The 23,467-nt window shown below is 42.5% G+C and overlaps 1 protein-coding gene across 1 annotated transcript in view; it reads right to left on the bottom strand.

Annotated features, from left to right (window-relative positions):
- Positions 1–488: 488 nt before the first annotated feature.
- Positions 489–23,467, bottom strand: part of Scml2 (Scm polycomb group protein like 2) — a 68,222-nt gene continuing 45,243 nt past the window's right edge. The window contains 1 exon segment of the mRNA XM_055615734.1: positions 489–666. Within this exon segment, the coding sequence (XP_055471709.1) occupies positions 489–666 (178 nt within the window).

The raw sequence follows: 23,467 nt of genomic DNA, 5'->3' as shown, positions 1-23,467 counted from the left end.
AGTGAAGGGATACTACCCCCTCAGGTTGCGTTTCTGGGACTCCATGACACCAAGAAATCTCCAGCCCCCAGCCATAGCTTCACGTCGCCGCCCCCCCCATCCCATCCGTCCTCCCCACCACCTCCAACACCACAAATCTCTGCTTTACCCTCCTACCCCATCGCACCCTCAGGAAAGAAATGAGTTCCTCAGGTGAACCTCGGGGGAGGGGGGCTTGGTTACCTCAAGCTCCTAGAAACCTGGGAGCCCACCCCCACCCCCCGGAGAGGCACCCAAGTAGGAGCAACAACCAGTTCTCATACACATAATCAACGAATTCTGGCTAGTCAGACAATACAAGTCCGTCGCCACAAAGAGCGAGCTGGCGGCCTGAGGACGAGCTAAATTTCGCTTTGGCCGAGGCTGCTGTCTAATCAGGCGCTAGCGAGGCAAAAGAAAGGGGTTCTTACCTTCCTCCCCAGACATCCTGCAGTAGCGAAGCCTTCCACTCACTGCCTGGATAGCGCCTGGACCGAAATCCGGCGAGCCTTCTTCAGAAAGAAGGCACCGAACGCTCGAAGGCGCCAACGCACGAAGGCGCCACGGGCTCTGAGGGGCGGGGGCGGGGCCACCAAGGCGCGCAAACTAGACTTCTGAAGCTGCGCAGTAGTGTCTAGCGCGCTGTAACTGTTGGAGGCAGGGATAACGCCAACTTTTGGCGGTTAACCACCCTCCCCCATCATTTAAAAAAATTTTTGAAAAAAAACCGTCCATCTCTTGTACATAGCACAGCCAATAGCCAGCTACACCGCCTTGACGAAGTGAACTTTGAAAGTAAATAACAAAAAGTGCCTACAGATTCCTCCTAGGTCATCGCACTGCTTAAGCTGTACTGTTCTGTTTGCCGTTTTCTAGATAGCGCTTTGTGCTTCATTCCTCCATGAAATAATGGCTATGATGTATATACTATTCTCTATAGTTCTAAAAAGCCTGGAGGTATTAGCGTCCCATTGTAAAGATGAAAAAACTGAAGTTAGGGGCGCTTGGTGGCAGAGACCTTTAATCCCAGAACTTGAGAGGCAGAGGCAGGTGGATCTCTGTGAAATCGAGGCCACCCTGGTCTACGTACTGAGCTCCACGACAGCCAGACCTACACAGAGCAGAAAAACAAAAAACAACAACAAAAAAAGAAAAAAAAAAAGAAAACTGACGCTGAGAGAGGAGAGTTTGATCTGCTCAAAGCTATAATGCTGTGCAGTTTTAATTTATTTTTTTCACAGACCAGGTCCCATTATTCAGTCCAGGCTGACCATGAGCTCCTACATTGAAATGAGCCTTTTTGCCTCACACCACCTAAGTAGTTGTGTCTGCATTTGCACCATAACTACTCCTATTCCCTAGTTACTTTACTTCCATCTTAGTTGTGTCCAGAAATTTCTTCTATTTTTCAAAGCCTTTATTATTCCTACATCTGCCTGTTTCAATGTGTGTTTATGGGGTTTGATGGATTTTATTTTTTGTTTTGTTTTGTTTTGTTTTTTAAACTCTTCTATAGCCTGGAGTTTGAACTTCTGATCCCCCTGCTTTTTTGACTGAGGAGTCGTGAGATTTCAGGCATGTGCCTCTACACAGAGCTCTGTTGTGATAGCCAGCACCAAAACACTTATACAACACCCTGTAAGAAGGGGTCACTCAAAAAAATAAAAAATAAAAATAAAAAAATAAAAAAAGAAGGGGTCACTCCTCTAGGGTCCCACAGAAAGTTACCTCCACCTCCCCCAAAGCTCTTAAATTACATTGCTTTATATTAAAATATTTTTGCCAACAGGCCTCTCACTAAGGTCCTGGTGGGAACTTACTTATATGTTATCAAGTATAAAACAATTTTTTTCCTGTTCCCTTGTGTAGTCAATTATGTGATGACAATTTTAACTCTGTCTGCTCATCTGGGAAAACAGTAAGAATTTCATTCCTGGTTAGAAAGAAATCTGTATTGTCTTGGGTAGAAATACAGAGTTGTGGCCTACCGTGAAGACACATCCGTAATTTCAACAAGTAGAAGGGAAATCCGGGAACATTGCGAGTTCCAGGACAGCCTGGACTAGATAGCAGGGCCCTCCAGCAAGGAATAAGGATTGTTGAGTAGTAATAACACGGTAATCCTCAAAGCCCAGGATCCATCTACTGTCAAAAAGGTACCACAAAGAAATACATAAATAAAATGAATATTTCTTTGTCATTGTGTGAGAGGGTTAAAGTGTACAGGAGGGTTATGGCATGCTGAGTGCTGGAAATTGTCTCTCAGGTCGAACTTTACCCGTTAAATAATTTTTCTTTTTTGCTAATGGCACAGCTCCAGCTTCGGTTGGTAGAAAGCTCTGGAGAGAAATTTTAAGATGAAAGTGGCTTTGCTCCTGATGCCATGGGTTCTTTGGGGAAGCTGTGGCAGAATGCAGCTTTCCCCACATTGTAAAGAATAAATATCTGGCAATTGCTTCCAGTCCCTTGCAGAAAGTATATTTCTGGAAACCTCGGGAAGATATGTTTCTAAAAAATTCGAGAGAATGAATATGCAGCAGATTCTACCAGTATAATTCCACAGTACCATGCCTGCTCTTCTGTAAGTCATAGTTGCACACCCTTGGAAAAGCTACCTTAGCCCTAAAGGTAGTACCTGTCTTGTTTTGTTATTTGTTTGACAGATGAGAGAGGCCTTTAACTTGAAAAGGCCTCAGCTCTTTTAAAAACCCTTTTAAAACTTTTTTAAAACTGTGTTACCCTCCCCCGAATGGGGGAGCAGCCTTGCCAGTCCACAGAGGAAGACTTTGCAGCCAGTTCTGATGAGACCTGATAAGCTAGGGTCAGATGGAATGGGAGGAGGACCTCCCCCTTATCCGTGGACTTGGACTTGGCATAAGAGGAGATGAGGAAGGGAGGGTGGGATTGGGAGGGGAGGAGGACAGAGACTATAGCTGTAATACAAAGTGAATAAACTGTAATTAATATAAAAAATAAAAATCTAATTAAAAACTGTTTTATGTGTACATATGTGCATATATAACACTTACATGCAGGAGCCTGCAGAGGTCAAAAGAGGCATCAGATCAGATCCCCTGAAACTGGAGTTGCAGACTATTTTTATCAGCCATCTGGGTGTTGGAAGCCAAACTGGGGTTTTCCGCAATAGCTGCATGAGCTCTTAACTGCTAAGCCATCTCTCCCTTTCTCATAATATTGAATGTTGGTATTACATGTGTATGACACCATACCCAGATTACTGCATGTTTCTTGCAGGTGTAATTCACATACTGTTTAGAGGTTTCTTTAATTATTACAAGCCAGTTACTCATTATTTCAGTCTTCCATTTTTGCTGTTGTTGTTTATGATAGCAGTTTCTGGAGTCCAAGTTGGCCTTGAAGGGTAACAGCCTCCTGAATATTGAAGGAATAGCCATGATTCCTTTTACCCTTCTTTAGTACTTGTTTCTTACAGCTGGAGTTCATAATTCTTTAGAATTTTGTTCTTCTTCCCTCGCTCCCTCCTTTTCTCCCCTTCTTTCTTTATTTTTCTTTTCTGTTTTCTTTCTTTCTTTCTTTGACACAGGGTCTTAATCTATAGCCCGGACTGGCCTTGAGGCCTTGAGCTCACCTTAAGTTCGTAAGTGCTGAGATTATAAACAGGTGCTGCTACATCTGGCTTTTTAAAAGTTAAGGTGTGTAGCATATGTACTTGAACTTGTTTACATGTGCCTGAAGGTCAGAGGTCGACACTGAATGTCCTCTTTAATTTCTGTCCATCTCTTTTGAGACGAAGTCTGTCAGAGTACATGGAGCTCATTGATTTAGCCACACTGTCTGAACAGGAAAGTCCTCTAGTCTCTAAGTCCATAGCTCTGGGATCCCAGCTGCTTCACATGGACTTTCCCAGGGGTACTGTGAGAAAACAACTACGTTTCCTAGCAGGATCTGAATTCGGGTCTTTATGTTTATACAACCAGCATATACAACTGAGTCACTTCTTAGCTCCTTACATTAATTCTCTAATAATTGCTTTTATTGCCCAAAAGATCTGAATCTTTATGCTAAAGAAATTTTCTAAAAATTTTACAGTTGGGAATCACTTCTTATATTTATTATGAAAATTTTAGAAGTGGCCTAACGGTACAGAAAGTAGAATGATAAACCTCCAGGTCTGTATTACCAACCAACAGCAATTTCAGTGCCTACTCCAATTTTCTGTTCAATTTAATATTTCTTCACAGTAAGCTTTCATCTCTAAAGTAATGTGTGTTTGTTCTCCATATTAGCATAACCTGGTCCGCCCTTTTGGATTTTCTTCTGGCATTTAGTACTAAGTAGGAACCCATGGTTTGCTCATGGAATATGATTAAAATTTCAAGTTACTCAACAAACTCCTTCACTTTTTTTCTGTTCAGTCATCTGTACGCATTTACTTGGCTCTTCTCCTGTGAATGAAGGAAAGAAACCAATTTCCTTACTGTCATTCTTATGTCCATCTTTCATTTCCAGGCAGGCCTAAAATGCATTAACCATTAACCTGAGTATGGCATAACAATAGTGACCAATAAATAAGGGTGATTTTGCAACACAACAGACAGAACAGATGTTTGGTCAATAACCAGGGTGGTCAGGGACCTTTGAAGTTCTGCTATTATGTTGGACTGGCTAGTGAAGAAAAGCCATCCCCATAAACGTAACTAACCCATATTCTAAAATATTATAATATTAAAGGATGGCATAAAATCAGCAAAAAGCATCCCCTGCCTCAGACTGAGACAAGAAAAAAACATTTGTATTCCAAATAAAAATTATTAATACTTGGTCACATGAAATGAGTGACAGAAAGTATGACATGTTCATCAATCTTGTGTCAGCTGAAGTTATTCTTTATTTAACCTAAAACTAGATCCCACCTTTTCCTATCCCCTTTGTGAAAATTCCCATAGAAAAGTAACCAACCCTGTTCTAAAGCCCTCCCCAATCATTTGCAACTGCCAACCAGGATGTAGTGTTTCTGTGTTCTTTGCCTTTTTAAAAAATATATATTTATTTTTTATTACTGTTTCTTCACTTTGTACCTGACCTGTAGCCCCCTCCTTTGTCCCCTCCTAATTCCACCCTCCCTCTCTTTTATCCTCCCATACCCCTCTCTCAGTCCACTGATAGGGGAGGTCCTCCTCTCCTTCCCTCTGACCCTAGTCTATCAGGTCTCATCAGGAGTGGCTGCATTGTCTTCCTCTGTGGCCTGGTAAGGCTGCCCCCCCCCTCAGAGAAGGAAGATCAAAGAGCCAGCCACTGAGTTCATGTCAGAGACAGTCCCTGTTCCCGTTACTAGGGAACCCACTTGGACACTGAGCTGCCATGGGCTACATCTGTGCAGAGGTTCTAGGTTATTTGCATGAATGGCCCTTAGTTGGAGTATCAGTCTCAGAAAAGACCCCTCTGCTCAGATATTTTGGTTCTGTTGCTAGTCTTGGGGAGCTCCTGTCCCCACCAGGTTTATCCCCCCCCCCCTTCTTTCATAAGATACTGTCCAATGTTCGGCTATGAGTCTCAGCATCTGCTTTGATATACTTTGATATACTGCAGGGTAGAGTCTTTCAGAGGCCCTCTGTGGTAGGCTCCTGTTCTGTTCCCTATTTTCTCCCTCTTCTGATGTCTATCCCTTTTGCCTTTCTGAATGAGGGTTGAGCATCTTACCCAGGGTCCTCCTTCTTGCTTAGTTTCTTTAGATGTACAGATTTTAGTATGATTATCCTATATTACATGTCTAATATACACTTATAAGTGAATATATACCCTGTGTGTCTTTGTGCCTCTGGGTTACCTCACTCAAGATGATCTTTTCTAGTTCCCACCATTTGCCTGCAAATTTCATGATTTCTTTGTTTTTAATTGCTGAGTAGTGTTCCATTATGTAAATGTACCACAATATCCGTATCCATTCCTCAACTGAGGGACATCTGGGTTGTTTCCAGCTTCTGGTTATTACAATAGTGCTACCTCAAGATACAGCTATTCCACTCCTAGGCATATATCCAAAAGATGCTCAAGTTTACAAGGACATTTGCTCAACCATGTTCTTTGCCTTCAAATGCAATTGTAAAACACATTTGAGGCTGCTCTGTGGAAAGTGCTTCCCTTTAGGGCAGTCACCAGCAGCTTAATAACAACTCTAAATTCAGACTTTGGTCATGCTTAGTGGTCTTTGGGTCTCTACTCCAAAACAGAAAAGCAAGCAAAAATTCTATTTTGAAGAGAATGCCAACTTACTACAAATAAGTTTTAGGCAAAATGTTCAGCATAAAGTGAAAAAAAAAACCATATGGAGAAGATCATCAGGAGAGCAGTGTATGCCTATAATTAAAAGCACTTGGGAGGCTGAGGAAGGAGAATAAGGTAGTATTCCAAGTACCTAGGCTACATGAAATCCTGCCTCAAAACAAAATAGAACCACTGTAAGCGAAAGAAGCAATAAATGTATGCATATAGTCTCCTGGTTCCCTCTGTCTTGCTGCTTAATAACCACAAGAAAGTGTTTATCCTGACAGGATCCTAGCCGGTGACTATGGACTCAGAACAACCCGTCAGACCGAAAGTCCCGAACTTTTCAAGCACTCAGCAAGGAGCTTTCCCCACAGGTAAACGAAGCCAGCTAAGCCCGGGAGGCAGTATCCCTTTCATCCGGGCTGGATCTGTGGGAATATGGACATTATTCAGTGGGCAAAGCACTCCAGAGGGCCAGGACGAGTTTAAGCCCTCAGACCCTAGAGGTAAAAGTCGGGTGTGTGTGGCAGCCCACCATGCTATAGGTAGAGAAAAGAAAATACAGATAAAGCACCAGTTCAAGGACCGCTGTTTCAAGATGCTTTCTCTTTCCTCCTCCCTGGACTGCAATACACCTAATAGGGAGTGGTGATCTTCATTCTGCCAATGAAAAAGCAGTTACTTAGGCCATATAGCCAAAGTCTGACATACAGAACCTAGCAGAGATGTGGTGGCTCAACTCCAAGAAACTGGGGTCAAATTTTCCCTTTCAAAACTATTGAAAACTGAAAGATGCTGATGTTCTTACACCGACAGGGTGCTCTAAATGGGAGGCAAAGAAACACCTTAAGAGGCTCTTTGCTAACAGGCAAAGCCACTGGAAGTTGGTCTTGAGGACATGGGACCTTCATGCCACTTTCATGGATGCTTGATGGCATGTCTCTTCACACAGTGATTATCAGACAGTTCCCATAGATACCCAAAGGAATACTGTGAAATACCTATGAAATATATCCAGTTCATGGCCCCTGGGTGGCATTCACTTAAGAATAGCTGTGAATGAGGGCCAACACAAAAATATATACTTAATTAAATTTTCTACAGCCTGTGTGTGTGTGTTCATGTGAGCATGCTACAGTACAAATGTGTAGGTCAGATGAAAACTTCTGGGAAATTCTTTACTTCTACCTTTATATGTGTTCCAGGAATTGAACTCAGATCCTCAGGCTTTGAGGGAATTACCTTTACTAACCAAGCAACCTTGCCAGTCCCATTATGAGTATTTTTAAACTTTTTGCTTGTAACTCTAATATGTGGTTGTTGAGCATGAACTTTGTAGATGACAACATCATGACACAGTGTTAAAAGACTGGGCAGAACTTAATTTCTGACTTTTTGTTGATGTCACAGCATGTACTTATAGGAGTCTTGTGTTTCGTGTTTCACCCAAGGGCTGCCTCTGTTGTGGAATATCCACCACAGAAGACTACTTGGACACAGGTTTAAGCCAATAGAAAGTCTTTATTAGCCAGCTGTGACTACACTGGATCCCAGTGTAGCCCCAGGCCTTTCTCAGAGTGAGCTTTTAAGCACAAAACTATGCTCTAGGTTAACATACTTCAGTTAACAAGAACAGTTATTCAGAAGCAGAAGCAGAACTACAAAAGCCAAAAAGAAAGGTTAGTACATTTGTTTGTTTGTTTGTTTGTTTAGGTTTTCAAGGCAGGGTTTCCCTGTATAGCCTTGGCTGTTCTAGACTCACTTTGTAGACCAGGCTGGCCTCGAATTTACAAGAGATCCTCATGCCTGTGCTTTCCTGAGTGCTGGGATCACAGACATAAACCATTATGCCCGGCCCGATTAGTATATTTAGAGACTTTCCCAGAACTATGGACTTTGAAGGATTAGGTTTTTGTTTTCTTTTTGGCAGGTGGTACTATATGCATGCTGGTACTTCCATTATGGAGTCAGTTGTGCTAAGGTCTGGAGGCTGGAAATATACCCCAGTGGTCTTAGTGAATGAGTCAAATCGTGGACTTATACTGCTCCAAAGAAGTATCATCTAATTTAAGATACAGGACCCTGTTATTAATCTACCCAGAATGAGAAATAAAGGCCCAGGCAGTGCTGATAGCAGAGGTAGCTATCCAGGGGGATCAAGAGAACAAGACTGGTACCAATTATCTGATTCATCTTTGGTTTTTTTTTTTTCTTTTTTTGAGGTTTTTCCACAACTATGGTAATATTTTTTTTAATTACTCCTGATCAGTTAGCACAGAAACAACAGGGTTCTTCTAAAGCCATACAGAGTCCCCCTTGTCTCATGAGAAACACATCTAAGCCTTTTTTTTTTTTTTTTTTTTTTTTTGGTATGGGCATTCTGCAAGGGAATCTGTCTTTTGTTTTAATTTATAAATGGAAACTTTTAATGACTCTAGGTCTTGGTCAATCTATTTAGATTTTAAAGTTTTTTGAAGTTTTTATCTTCTATGATAAAGGCTAGTGTGTTTATGGCAGTTGCTGGTTCTAGCCAGGAGGGGGTTGAGAACAGGAGCAGCTCTTTTTTTTTTTTTTCTTTGTAGTCCATAGTCCATATTAAAGTGTATTTTCCTTTATTCCCCATTATATAGGTACACCTGTACTAAGATGCATAAAAGGGTCTTCTCAATTTGGAAAACATCAGAAGAGACACACTTAGTCAACCCATTATTAAATGCCCACCACGTAGTCTCAGGGGCCCAATTATATTGCTATTGTCAGAATGAATCAACCTGGAAGGCTGAATAGTAGTCATCAGAAAAAAAGAAGTGTCTAGGTTAAAGATTTTGGATATTAAACAAGTTCCTGCCCCTTGTAAGTCCTCTAACATTAATTTGGACTGCCCCCAGTCCCAGTCAATTTTGCCAGCCAATGGGCTGATACTCTTGATAGTTCCTATCTGTACGTAGTATAGGGGTCAAGGGTCTAAGCATAACCAGCAATCCTGAATATCTTCTGGCTGGGAAGGATTAACTAAGTGGTAGACTTTGTCAAGAGTAGAAAATAGGGATGAGGATCCTTCAGCTTCCCAGAGCACATGAGGAGTGACTCATGCCTGGTGTGTGTCAAATTCTTTGGAAGGGAGGATTGGTCCATACCTTGGCATCAGTAGAAGATATTTCTTTGGGCTCAAGTGTCTGGAGACCCAGAAGGGCAGTTTAAGTCTATCCCTAGAGTCCCTTCCTGTGAAATAAAGTCTGATTTCCCATGTTCTCTCTGTTTCCCACTGGCTAGAATCTTTTGAAAGGAATTTTTCAGGAAGCCTCAGTTCCATAACCACAAGTTTTACAAGGGACAGCCCCTTGTTTCTGACAACTAGAGAACATAGATGCAAGGTGTGCATAGAATTGTAAACTCTGGGGAGGTAAAGGCAGGATACTGTCTGTGAGTTCAAGGCCAGCCTAGTCTACAAAGCAAGTCCCAAGACAGCCAGGCCTACACAAAGAGAGACCCTGTCTTGAAAAATACAGAGAGAGAGAGATGGGGGTTTTGTAAACTCTATGTTCATATCTTATAAGATAAATTCCCACATCTTTCCTTTCTCCAATAAAATTAGACACTTAAAATGGGTATCAGTAAGTAAAGGTCAATATGGAATATGGGTTGCTGGTCTGTATCCACATAAGCTATCACCTTGTCCCTGTACCTGTCTTTTTCAGCCCCCAGGTCTGGAATTGAGAACAATGGGGGTTCGAGAATGATCTTGTATTCGTACTGAATGTAAGACTCAGAAGGAGGTTCAGAGGTGGGAAGTAAGGGCCTGGGACTCAGTGACAATTTAAATTTAGTGGGCCCATTGTCTGGTTGACAGTCCATTTGGAGCAATATTTGGAGCAATTTTTTGCTTCTGCTTTCTTGATCTGAGTGTGATGGATCTATGGTGTCATGCCAGCTACCCTCACAGCCACAAGAGTAGAGAGAATCACTGTGTATGATCATTTCCAAGTTGGTTTCACTAGCCTTTGGGCTACATGCTTGTCGTAGGCAGTATCACTAGATCTGAACAAGGGGAAACTGGTGGTGGACTCAGAGGTTGGCTGGGTCTCTCCGACCAACAAATAGCATTTATGGAATAGCATTTATGGAGGGCTGATGTGCCTGGATTGACTTGAGAAAGGAATAGTTAGAGAGCTCTGGCAACTGAGTCTGTGTTGGGAAGGTCTTCCAAGCATAATCTTATAGTGGGAGAATCCCTCCCTATTATTGAGGTTAGGGGTCCAAAGCAAAGCAAAGGAAAAAGGTCTTTCCACCCTTCATTAGAGTCTCATTAGTGAGAGTTTTGTTAGGTATTTTTGACATCCTGTTAATTTTTCTTTCACTTGCCCAGAACACTGAGGTCGACATGCATAATAAAATTTTCCATCTATGTCTAAAGCTTTCGCTATTGAGAGGTTTCGGCTATGAAAGTCAGGCCATTGTCAGACCCCATCACTAGGGAGAGGCAAATCAGGGGCCCAGGTTCTGGAAGTGCTTTTTAACTACTATCTATTTGAGCAGTTTCAGTCTGGATGGGAAATGCTTCTACCCACCCCCCCCCAAAAAAAAAGGTATCTTTAAAAACTAGCAACTACTTGTATTCTCCCCTGGTAGGCAGGATCTTGGTGAGGTCAGTTTTCCCAGAGTTTGCCAGGGTACTGGCCTCTCTTTTGGATCCCTTCCTGGGAAAGGAATCTCTATTATGGATTTCTTTGTGCAAAAGCCTAGCATCTGGCTAGGACATCCTGTGTCAATCTGTCCAACACGCCTTGGTCTGAGCAACTCAGGAAGTCTCCTGGAACCCAGGTAGGTAGCTTAGTAACCAGAGTCCTGCCAGTTGTTTCTGGAAGACTGATCTTTCCTCCTGATGTCTTCCACCAACCTGTGGGTTTGAGCTGTCCTTTTCACCTTTTTTGTATCTTCTGTTTCTTCTTTGTGATACTATAGAGTCTCAGGAAATACCCAGGCAGAGAATGCCATCAGACTATCAGTAGGATCCACTGGTCTTGGGGCTATATGTCTGGCAGCCAAATCAGCAACCCAGTCACCTCTTGCTTCAGGGGACTCAGTTTTTTTTTTTTTATTTCCTCAGCAGTGAAGGATAGCAGTTAGTAGGAGAAACCAAATAGCCTCCAAGAGGACCAAGATTTTCTCTTTGTTTTTCTGTTTTTTTTATAATAATTTTTTGAAACTTATATATTCACTTTACATCCCCATTGCAGCCCTCCCTCATCATTCTCAGTCCTTACTTCCCATTCTCTTTCTCTTATCTCCCTCCCTTTCTCCTCAGAAAAGGGGAGCCCCCCCTCCACAAACCCACCCCAGCATATCAAGTCACATCAGGACTGAGAGCATCCTTATCCACTGAGGCCAGGCAAGGCAGCCCTGTTAGGGGAAAGTGATCAAAAGTAGGCAACAGAATCCATGTCATAGACAGCACCTGCTCAACTTACTAGGGAACCCACATGAAGATCAAACTGTCCATCTGTTACATATGTGTATAGGGCCTAGGTCCAGTGCATGCATGCGCTTTGGTTGGTGCTTCAGTCTCTGTAAGCCCTCATGAGTCTAGGTTATTTGACTCTGTTGGTCTTCTTACAGTGTTCTTGTCCCCTCTGGGTCCTTCTATTCCTCCCTCCCCACTCTTCCACTGGGCTCCACCTACTGCTTGGCTGTGAATCTCAGCATCTGATTCCATCAGCTGATGAGTAGGGCTTCTCAGGGGACAGTTATGCTAGGTTCCTGTCTGTAAACATAGCAGAGACCCGTTAGTGGTGTCAGAGGTTGGCTCTCTCCCACGGAGTGAGTCCCAAGTTGGGCCAGGCATCATTTGGACATTCCCTTAGTCTCCACTCCATCGTTATCTCTGCACATCCTACAGGCAGGACAAATCTTGGGTAGAAGGTTTCGTAGGTGGACTGGTGTTCCCCTTCCCACCACTATAAGTCCTGACTGGCTAAAATGTGGCCTCCTCGGCCTCCATGTCCTCTGCTGCCAGGAGGTCCAGCCAGAAAGATCCCCATATCCTCCCTGTAGCCTACCCTGTCACAGGTCTTAAGCTTGTTGCAGCAATGCCCCCACCCATAGTTTCCCTTTTTTCTCCAAGCACTCTCACCTCCCCTCCACACTCTCCCCACATCAGATCTTCCTCCCCACCCTTGGTGTTTTTCCTCCAGTGGTAAGGAGTTTGGGTTTTTTTTGTTTTGTTTTGTTTTCTCTATAGATCATACCATGGACATTCATGGTAGTAAAAGCATAGCAACTGTTTGTGTATATGGTAGCAGAATTTTCTTTTCCTCATCTTAGAGCCTAGATAAGATTGATCAGTTCTTCTCTCTGGGCTGAGGTAGCTGGCTTGGGTCCAACTTGTCTTAGCTAAAGTAGCTACTGCAGCCCCCATACACATATTTTCATCTTTCAACTTGTCACAGTCATGAATGAACACCTGCTCATTATCCTCAAGCAAGAGGGTAGCAGGATTGATGGTGGTTGGTTTCTCACATGCGACTCTAAGGTGGTCCTGGCATAGGCCTGATACTGGGTCACCCAGGCATTAGACAGCCAACGTTTTGTTATTCCTCCGAGGAAGGCCTCAGCCATGTTGTGGGGTGCTGAGTATTAGAGTCTTAAATCCTAACCTAGATGTAACTTGCTTTTTGGTTTTTTTTTTTTTTGTTTTGTTTTGTTTTTTGTTGTTGTTTTTTTTTTTCATTAGACTGGAGACTGGCAACAGTCGCCACAGCTCTTAGGCAGGTGTGCCATCCTGTGGCTCCAGGCCCCAGAGGCAGATTGCAAACCTGTCTAAAGTCTTTGGCGTCAGGGTGAGAAGGACACTAGCAATCCTACTCTGAGACAGGCTTCTTTTGCCTCCCCTCAGCTGGTAGTCGAGCTAGGGAGCCCCTCTATATACAAAGTTGGGCTTTCTTAGCTGACATTCTCTGGCCCAGGGGTTCTCAACCTTCCGAATGCCACCCTTGAATGCACTTCCTCATGGTGTGGTGACCCCTCACCCAGAAAATGATTTTCATTTCTATTTCATAACTGGAATTTATCGCTTATTATTCACAATAGAAACATCTGATTTACCACCCCTGGGAAAGGGTCAGGGACACCCCCCCCCCCAGAAAAAAGGGGTTGAGACCCACAGATTGAGAACTGCTTTTCCAGCTCAAGGTCTGTAACTCCAACAGCAGTCCTTCAGTGGTCCCTTTATTACTTATTTTTGGTTTAGAGGTCAGGAGGAGGGGATTTACATATTGTAAGATTTTGGTCCCATAAAACCTGTGAGAGAAATGTAGGAAGTCAGCCTTTAGTGTCTCATGAGACAAGATTGGAAAATTTTTATATCCTTGGGGCAACCTGGTCCAGGGAAGTTGCCTGTGGTAACCTCCCTCTGGGTCTGTCTATTTAAAAGCGAAGATGGGTTGACTCATCTCTGCCAACTGAGGCTGAAAAAAAAATGCATGTTTCAGGTCCAAGACCTGTTTCTCTGGAGGAATCACACTCATGAGAATCAGAGGTCCCAAGTTTCTTCACAGGCAGGAAAGGTGTATTTCAGGGTGACTGACACACCAATAGGATGCCAATCTCTCCAAGCCAAGCAATATTAACTATAATTCCCCTTTTTGTTTTCAGGGTTATTGGGTATTGTTTAATCTGGATGGTGATGACTGAACTGACCAGTTGAATCATTATAGCAACTTGATGTTTGGCTAGTCCTGGTGGGGGTGGTTTTTGCCTATGCCCCTGGGAATCTTTGTTGTAAATCTGAGAGATGGTCCTACTGTGTCTTTCTTTTTTTCTACTGTATCTTTTGATTGGGGCAGGACTTTCACCCAGGATCTATTCTTCTGACAAATACCAGGAAAAAAAATTGATATCTGTAAGTCTGTCTCATCATCAGAGAAGGTGATTGTGGCTTTCAGTTTATACAAAAAGTCATGTCTCTTAAAATCAGTCTTCTGTTATTAAATACCTTTTGAGCTACCTCCAGCAACGGGAACCTATTTATACCTTGAAATTTTTCTAAATTTTTATACTTTTTCTAATATCTGGGGCTGACTGGGTGACAAAAGAATTAATTTTGACATCTGTCTTTAATCCTTCTACAAAGGATCTAGTGAAACTTGTTTAAAGTATCCTTTGTCAGCATTGCACATAAGGGAAAATCTATTCTATCCAGGCTGCTTTGTCCAGCAGTGATACCCACCCCCTACCTACTCCTACCACCTGGTCCAGGCCAAGTTTTTCTACTTTCTTCAGAGAATGGTGGTGTCTGAAGTTTTCCAATTGGACCACACAGATTGAAAAAGTAACAAAAATCATGAAAGAAAAAAGAGTGGAACTTCCTCTCTCCCCCTTTCCTGGAACTGCTTATAGCAGCCAGGGAAGCAAAGGTAATGTCCACCTTGGGAAACTATTTCCCCCTCCCTATGTGCATTCTGCTTAGATCGGGGGAGCTGAATGAGAGGCCTGGTCCCTTCCCTCCTCCACACAGGATCCAACCAGGACCATGAGCTTGAGTCAAGTGATGAAATAAGTGAGCACTCTGGAAGTGAACAGATAAGGGGTTTTTTTGCTTGTGTGTGTGTCTCTCTGTTTGTTTGTTTGTTTGTTTGGCTATTTCTGTGAGACATAGAAGAGCCAAAGGATTCAGGTTCCCAACAAGATACACAAGTCTTCCTCCAGGGGCATTCTCGTACCAGAACAAGCCACCAGTTAATACAGGAAAACAGAACTGACAGAAACACATAGAATGTAGCAGCTTTATTTGTAATAGCCAGAAGCTGGAAACAACCCAGATGCCTCTCAACTGAAGAATGGATGCAGAAACTGTGGTACATCTATACAATGGAGTATTACTCAGCAATGAAAAATAAGGAAATCATGAAATTTGCAGGTAAATGGTGGGACCTGGAAAAGATCATCCTGAGTGAGTTGTCCCAGAAGCAAAAAGACATGCATGGTATATACTCACTAATATAAACATACAACATAGAATAAGCCCACTAAAATCTGTACATCTAAACAAACTAAGCAAAAGAGAGGACCCTAACTAAAATGTTCAATCCCCATCCTGAAAGGCAAAGAGGATGGACATCAGAAGAAAAAGAAAATAGGAAACAACCTCGGAACCTGCTACAGAGGGCCTCTGAAAGCCAGAAGAAAACAGGAAACAACCTGGGAACCTGCCACAGAGGGCCTCTGAAAGCCTCTGCCTTGCAGACTGTCAAAGCAGATGCTGAGCCTGATGGCCAACTGATGGGCAGAGTGAATGGAATCTTATGTAAGAAGTGGAAAATAGTAAGAGCTGGAGGGGACGGGAACTCCACAAGGAGAGCAACAGAACAAGATAATTTGAACACAGGGAACTTCCCAGAGACTCATTCTCCAACCAAGGACTATTCGTGGAGATGACCTGGAACCCCTGCACAGGTGTAGCCCATGGCAGTTCAGTGTCCAAGTGGGTTACCTAGTAATGGGAAGAGGGACAGCCTCTGACATAATCTGATTGGCCTGCTCGTTGATCACTTCCCCCTGAGGGGGGAGCAGCCTTACCAGGCCACAGTAGAGGACAATGCAGCCACTTTTGATGAGAACTGATAGACTAAGATCAGAAAGGAGAGGAGAACCTCCCCTATGAGTGGACTTGGGGAGGGGCATGCATGCAGAAAGGGGAGGGAGGGTAGGATCGGGAGGGGAGGAGGGAGGGACTTATGGGGGGATACAAAATGAATAAAGTGTAAGTAATAAAAAATTTAAAAAAAAGAAAGACAGACAGACACACACACACACACACAACACACACACACACACACAGATACATACAGTAAAGACAACCAGGAATGGTGTCTTAGGGTTTCTATTACTGTAATGAAACACCATAACCCTTAATCAAGTTGGGGAGGAAAGAATTTATTTGGCATACATTTCCACTGCACTGTTCATCATTAAAAGTAGTCAAGACAGGAACTGAAACAAGTGGAGGAACCTAGAGGCAGGAGATGATGCAGAGGCCATAGGGGATGTTGAATACTGACCTGCTCCCCGAGCTAGCTCAGCCTGCTTTCTTATAAAACCCAACCATCACCCACAATGGGCTGGGCCAACCCCCGCCCAGTGAGCAGTAACTGAGAAAATGCCTTACAGCTGGATCTCATGGAGGTATTTCCCCAACTGAGGCTCCTTCCTCTCTGATGACTTTACTTTGTGTCAAGTTGATACACAAAACTAGCCAATACAGGTGGCCACTAGATATTTATACACCTGAAAGAGAAGACAGGGTGAATCTGGTGTTGTCTCACACAGATCCTGGACACTGAATCAGTGGTCACATCCTACCTCTCCTATTTATCCAAACAGAAGGTGCCTTAACCAGACTTACCTCTGGAGGTGACAGAAGTAACTGTCTAATTTCTTTGCCTTTGGGGTAGAGATGTCAGACTCCTCCAAAGAATTTTCCAGAGATTAATAAAAGAGAATTTTGGAGACCTGGAACATCTCAAGCTGTGTACTCCCTACTCTGAGGGACTCTGACATCCCACTCCGCAACATCTCAAGATCTGGTCTCGGGGTATCTGTGGAACCTCCAGAAGTGTGATGCTTTCACCACAGAAGAATACTGGGACAGAGGTTTAAACTGATAGAAAGTCCTTATTAACCACTACTACTGGGTGTTCTGGATCCTAGTTTAGCATGGAGCCTTTCTCAAGGTGAGTATTTAAGCATAAAAATCATATCCTGGGTTGACATACTTCAGTTAAAATGAACAGTTAGCCAGAAGCAGAGCTACAGAAGCCAAAAAAAAAAAAAAAAGCTTTCAGACTTTCGAAGTACTATGTATTTTGATTGACTAGATTTTTTGTTTTCTTTTTGGCATGTGGTGTTATCTACATAGTGAGTTTTATGGCCTAAATGGTACTTCTACCGTGGAGTCAATTGTGCTAAAATCTGGGGGACTGTTACACCAGTAGTCTAGATTTCTGCTTCCAAGGCTTCAAAGGCTAGGCATGAATAAAGATTCACTAAGCCTGAAAACAAGCTTTTGTCTACATTCCAGAACCCTAGGGCTTTAAATCTGGGTGGGAAAAGTAAATATTTGTTTAGAAAGCTAGTAACCCAAAGGTGGCAGTTATTGCCAACAAAGACCATTTAAGTGAAATCAGATATTTGCAAGGACTTGGAGGGGCAGTTGGGAAATGCACAGGATAAAAAGTACATGAAAAGAGGTAGGGGAGAAAAGCAGCCATGATTGGAGATTTCTAGGTGCTGCTCCAGTAGCCTCTAACTGGGCATTATCTTAGTTTAATAACTCTTACCTTGTTGTCTTTAGCCTTAAGGGAGGGTGCAGTTAGATAATTATAGATCAAATTTATTTTGCTATTAACCTGAACAAAACTTTTCTTAATGATAGGCATGCCCACATACAGGCTTGTGCATACATCTGAGCCTTAGGTAGTGAAGGACAAAGACATATTGTAAAGTCAGAAATGTCAAGGTTATTTTTTTTAACTCTGTTCTAGGCACCAGACATCTATAGGCCTAAGGAAAAGAGAGCTTTCATCGAAAGTGGCAAAATACCCCAAAGGTAACCTAGTTCAAAGTTTTTTTTTTCATTTTTTTCTGTTTGATATATATCTTAATACATTACTAACTTTTAATGAAGGCACTTGGTGCTATGAATTTTCCTCTTTGTACTTTGAGTATGTTGTGCCTTCATTTTCATTGCATTCTAGGAAATCTTTGATTTCTTACTTATTTCTTCCTTAACCCAGTGGTCATTCAGTAAACAGTTGTTCAGTTTCCATGACTTCGTCGTAGGTTTTCTGTTATTGTTGAAGTCCAGCTTTAATCCATGATGGTCTGATATGATAAAGGGGGTTATTTCAATTTTCTTGTATCTGTTGATTTGGTTTGTGGCCAACTCTATGGTCAATTTTGGAAAGGTTCCATGAGGTGCTGCAGAGATATTATTTTGTTTGGGGGTGAAATGTTCTGTAGATATTTGTTAGGTCCCTGGCTGGCCCTGAACTAGCTATGTATATCAGGCTGGCCTTTAATTCAGTCATTCATCTGCCTCTGCCTCCTGAGTGCTGGTTTTAAAGATACGTGCCATTTGACCTGTTTAAAAGAGAAATTTTAAAAATCCAACATTCTAACACAATCTAAAGCAATGATAAACTATTTTGATATATGTTGAAAAATGATAGTAGGTGTCTTAGCTTGCTTTTCTGTTGCTGTAATGAGACACTAGCCAAAGCAAACTAGGTAAGGAAATGGTTTCTTTCATCTTATAACTCTCAGGTCATAATCCATCAATGAAGTCAGGACAAGGACTCAAAGAAGAAACCTGGAGGTGGAAACTGAAGTGGAGACCATGGAGGAATGTTGCTTGCTGGCTTATTCTTCACTGCTTGCTCATTTTGCTTGGTTACAACCCAGGACCCAGAGGTGACATCATCCACAGTGGGATAGGTCTTCCCAAACAATCATTAATCAAGAAAATGCCCCCACGAGGTTGCCTACAGGGCAATATGATGGAAACAATTCCCCAATGAGAGTTTTCTCATCCAGGACTATTCCAGCTTGTGTTACGTTTACAAAAAGTAACTATCACAGTAGAAAAAAATATTAATCTTATATTTCATGATTCAACCACTATGTTACCATGAGAGCAGAAAAGTTTATATGTATAGTCTATAAAAACAATGGCCTTGAATCTGAGCTGAGATGTTTCAGGTAGCATTTCTTGGCATTGCATAGTTTAATAAAATGCGTAATACCAAGTGCACATTACATGTTGAGAACTAAGGTTACAAGAAAATACTGAGATGCAACACAGGTGAGTGCTATCCAAAACACCTCAGATTCTTTATGCATTTGATTTCTAGTTAATTTTTATTGTTTGGCATCCAGAAACCCTTTGCTGTTGATAAATCTTTTATCACATTAAGTTACATCACATTAAGTTCCATTTATAATTAGGAATCACAGTTTAAGAAACACAGACTGAGCCAGGAAGTGGTGGCACAAGCCTTTAATCTCAGCATTCAGGAGGCAGAGGCAAATAGATCTCTGAGTTTGAGGTCAGTCTGGTCTACAGAGTGAGTTCTAGGACAGCCGGGGCTACACAGAGAAACCAAACAAACAAACAAGCAAAAAACCAAAACAAAACATGGACTTTCTGTGTTCCATATTTGTGGTTTAAAATGTGAACCTCAGCTTCTTCTCTAGATGACATGCCTGCTGCTTGCTGTCATTCTTCCCTGCCATGATACACTCTTATCCCTTTAGAACCATAAGCCAAGTAAATCTTTCCTTCTGCAAAAATATAAATATGGACTGAATGGACACACAGAAACACACAAAAAGCACAGAAAAAAGAAACATGGCCCCCAGGCCATTGTTATCCTCTTAACCTATATGCATTAGCAAAGTTATAGAGGGGATAATGTTGATGATTCTTAATATTTAATATTGATTTACCTTTTAGTTAAATAGTGGTTAATCCTAAACTGTATAGCCAAATCACCACACAGACACTAGGATTTATTTAGCCTAGAGCACAATGCTGGGCAATAATTACTCCATCCTAAACCTCCAAGCCCACATAGCTTCCTCCCATTCAGATTTCCCCACTTATACTTGCTTTTCAGTCATATCTTCGATCAGGTTCCTTTCTCCTCATGTTTCCAGGTCCTCTCCTCTTCACTCTCTCCTCCCACAGCTTCTTTCTCCTCCCCTCCGGACTAGGATATCCCACCCTATTCTCCCCATTGCTCAGTATTGAATGGTTGTTTTTATTGGCAATACAGAGAACAAGTGGTAGCATGTTTACACAAACTTTGATCCTTAGAATAAGCATCAAAATGCAATGTGCGGATTGAAACCAGGTAGAGAAATCAGCCTTTGAATGAACAAGGGTAAACTGTATACATTCCACAAGTATATTATACCAACAGAGTAAATATATATTGCCCATCTACATAATCTCCAGTGTGTGTGTGTGTGTGTGTAGGGCAGAGATCTATGTTCGATGTCTTCCTCTTTCACTCCCTTATTTTTTGAGATAGGGTGTTTTACTAAATATAGAGCTCACCAATTTGGCTAGACAGAGGCCAGCAAGCTCCAGGAATCTTTCTGTGTCTGTCACCAGATTACAGATAAACTCAGTCATGCCTGACTTTTTATGTGTGTGATGGAAACGTGAACTCAGGTCCCATGCTTACACAGCAAAATCTTTACCTACTGAGCCATCTTTCCAGCCTCTCCAGTTCAGGTGCTTTAAAAAATATGTCACTACCCAAAGTGTACAGGAACTCCACAAGAAGACCAACAGAGCCAACTAACTAGGGCCCAGGGGGTGGGGGACTGTGGCTGGGGTGGGTTGGTAGGGGGTGTCCCTTTCTCTGAGGAGTAGGGGAGGGGGGAGGGGAAGTAGGGAGGGAGGGTGAGACTGGAAGAAGAGTAAGGGGGCTATGACTGGGATGTAAAAATGAATACATCAAAATTAAAATTAAAAAAGAAAGAAAAAAAAATAAGTCACTGAAACAAATGCCACTACAGGGCTTGTGGGGATTACTTGAAGTCCTAAGTGAACCTGTACCATTAACATGAGCACAGCTATGTCAAGAACCCCAGTGCTTCAGCCCCAAGGGAACAGCAAAGTCTTCCCCAGGTTAGGATCAGAGTAATGGCATAGCCTTTGCCTGCTTCATGTACAGATGTTATCAATGATTGACCTTCAGTGAAAATCAGTGCATACAGAAACTCCCAACCACAGCTTTTTCATCACAGATGACTGGAAATGGAAACTACTCCCCTACAGAGATCTCCTACTGAGATTAGCTAACCATCTTCCTTCTCCATCAGTTCTATATAACAAGCCCACCTTCTTGCTCAATGGTCTTTAAATAGAAGTACCGAGTTTCCATGCTGCTGGTGCGTCTCCATCAGCGTACATAGCACAGCTGATGCCAGCTTTTCAGCACTTGTGTCTGTCCTTCCTTCAAGCCTTCATTGCTTTTGTGTAGGTTGCAGCAAGGGCTGGGTTTTCCTTCATTTATAATTTTGTCAAAGGCTTGTTTTACCCCTTTTAGGATACTTTTTTTTTTCTTCTCTGGACAACCAAATGTTCGAATTACTGTCACTCCACTCTTTTAATTTATTACGTAGGCTTATATTCTATACTAACTTGGGGAAGCATTCATAGAAACTATTTTGGAATCAACAATCCTGGAAAATAATCCCCAATATTCAATGGCCATTTCACCAGCATCAATAGGGCCTCAGATCCTCAAATCCACAAAAGATTCCCTTCCAATATCTTGTTCCCACAAGCTCCTGCTCCCCGAGATCTCCATGTGGTTTTCCCTACTGTGTCTCCACTAACAAACCTCTCTCTCTCTCTTCCCTTTTTTGTGACAGGGTTTCTGTGTAGCTCTGGCTGTCCTGAAACTTGCTCAATAGACCATGCTAGGCTGAAAATCAGAGATCCAACTGCCTCTACATCCTGAGGGCTGGCATCAAAAGTATGCACCACCACCACCCAGCTGACAAGCCTCACTCTTACTGAGTTTACTACAGTTTCCACCCCCTCAAATTTGGCTTTCACTATTCTTTCTGCATAACGTTTTTATTGATTCTCTGGGAGTTTCCCATCATGCAAGCTGATCACAGTCCCTTTCCAGACCTTCCCTATCTGTCTCCCCTTGCATTCACCTCTCCTAAAAGAAATATAAAATGAGAACAGAACAATGACAACAAATCTGAAACAAGTCCTCTTTGTGTTACCAATATATACTCACTGGAGCATGGTCAAATCTTCAGTGGCCTGCCCCTTAAATAGAACTGAGTCCTTCCCCTCCCACACCTCTGCCAGAAGCTATCAGTTGTGGAGAGCTCCTCTTCAGCATCCCCACCACACATTTTAAGAGTTCTCTTCGGTTGCTCCCTGTCTAGGCTGTTAAATTGGCGGGGGGGGGGAGCTAGAGGTAGGGGTTGTCACAGAAGCCTTCTACGTGTCTTTCTCTCACCAGTGTATCTGCAGTCATAGTTGTCATAGAAAAAGGAGCCTTGTCATTTTCAGTCAGCTGGAGAACATACCATGGGGTCTCCATAAGGTTTCTGGTGACAGCACAGACCACAAACATGGTCCCCTGCCTCAGGACTATGGACCCAGACAAGGCCCTTGGATGCTGCCAGTACCATGGCCATCAACGTGGCCTTTGGTAGCAGTGTAGGCCACTCACATCAATATGGTGCCAGCAGCAGCATGGTCTATGTGCATCAAAGTGCCTTAAGGCTGTAACAAAGACCAAGGACATCTGCCTGGCTCTTGGTGGTAACATGTGCCACAGACATCAACTCTTCCACTTTGGGCACTCGCCCCAGATTAACTATTACTGTTAAATGTATGCATGAAGCCATGAGTGTAAATGAGCCCTTGTTTCCTTAACCTTCTTGTTAGGTATTTGGTCACAGTCATCACAGTAAGTAAAACAAGTCAAGTGTTTTACTGCATAGCACAGTATGATCACTATGCTTTGCTGTAGGTCTGTAGGACCTACTCATCTTTCCCAGCCACAACCATAGCCTCAGCTAACGCATCCCATTGATCCTTTGTTGTCCTTGACAACTGCTCTACTTTTTGGTGAGTTTGACTACTTTAGATTGCTCACATCAGAAATATCATGTTTGATGACCTGTGTCTTTCCCTTAGTATCATGTCTTACCTGTCCACTTAAACTGTCCCAAATAGGAGGATTTGGTCTTTGGAGGCTAAGCATATTTAAATCTTTTATGGCTTCTAAACCCCGGGAATAGTTCTCACACCTGATGGTGCATCAGGATTCCTGGAGGGCTTATCAAAACAGATCCCTTGGCTCCACTATACTTTCTTATCCTACAAGTAGATGGAGTCTGAGAATTTGTAGTAACAAATTTCTAGTTGAAGTAGGTGCCTCTGCCAAGAGACCATACTGAGACATTTATCTCTTAGAGAAATATATTCAGTATCCTTAACCATGAAAATTAAAACTGTTGAGAGTCCATCTTTTTCCAGTTAGAGTGGCCATCATGAAGAAAACAGTTTTGACAAGGATGAAGTTAAAAGAGGCCCTTACACAATGCTGATGGGAAGGTAAATTAATGTTGCCACTCTGTAGATCAGTATTGTTTTTCCTGA

Source organism: Psammomys obesus, unplaced genomic scaffold, assembly GCF_907164565.1.
Source record: "Psammomys obesus unplaced genomic scaffold, mPsaObe1.curated_primary_1811, whole genome shotgun sequence".
Taxonomy (NCBI): Eukaryota; Metazoa; Chordata; class Mammalia; order Rodentia; family Muridae; genus Psammomys; species Psammomys obesus.
The sequence above is the reverse complement of the archived record's forward strand: the minus strand, read 5'-3'. Positions and strand labels throughout refer to the sequence as shown.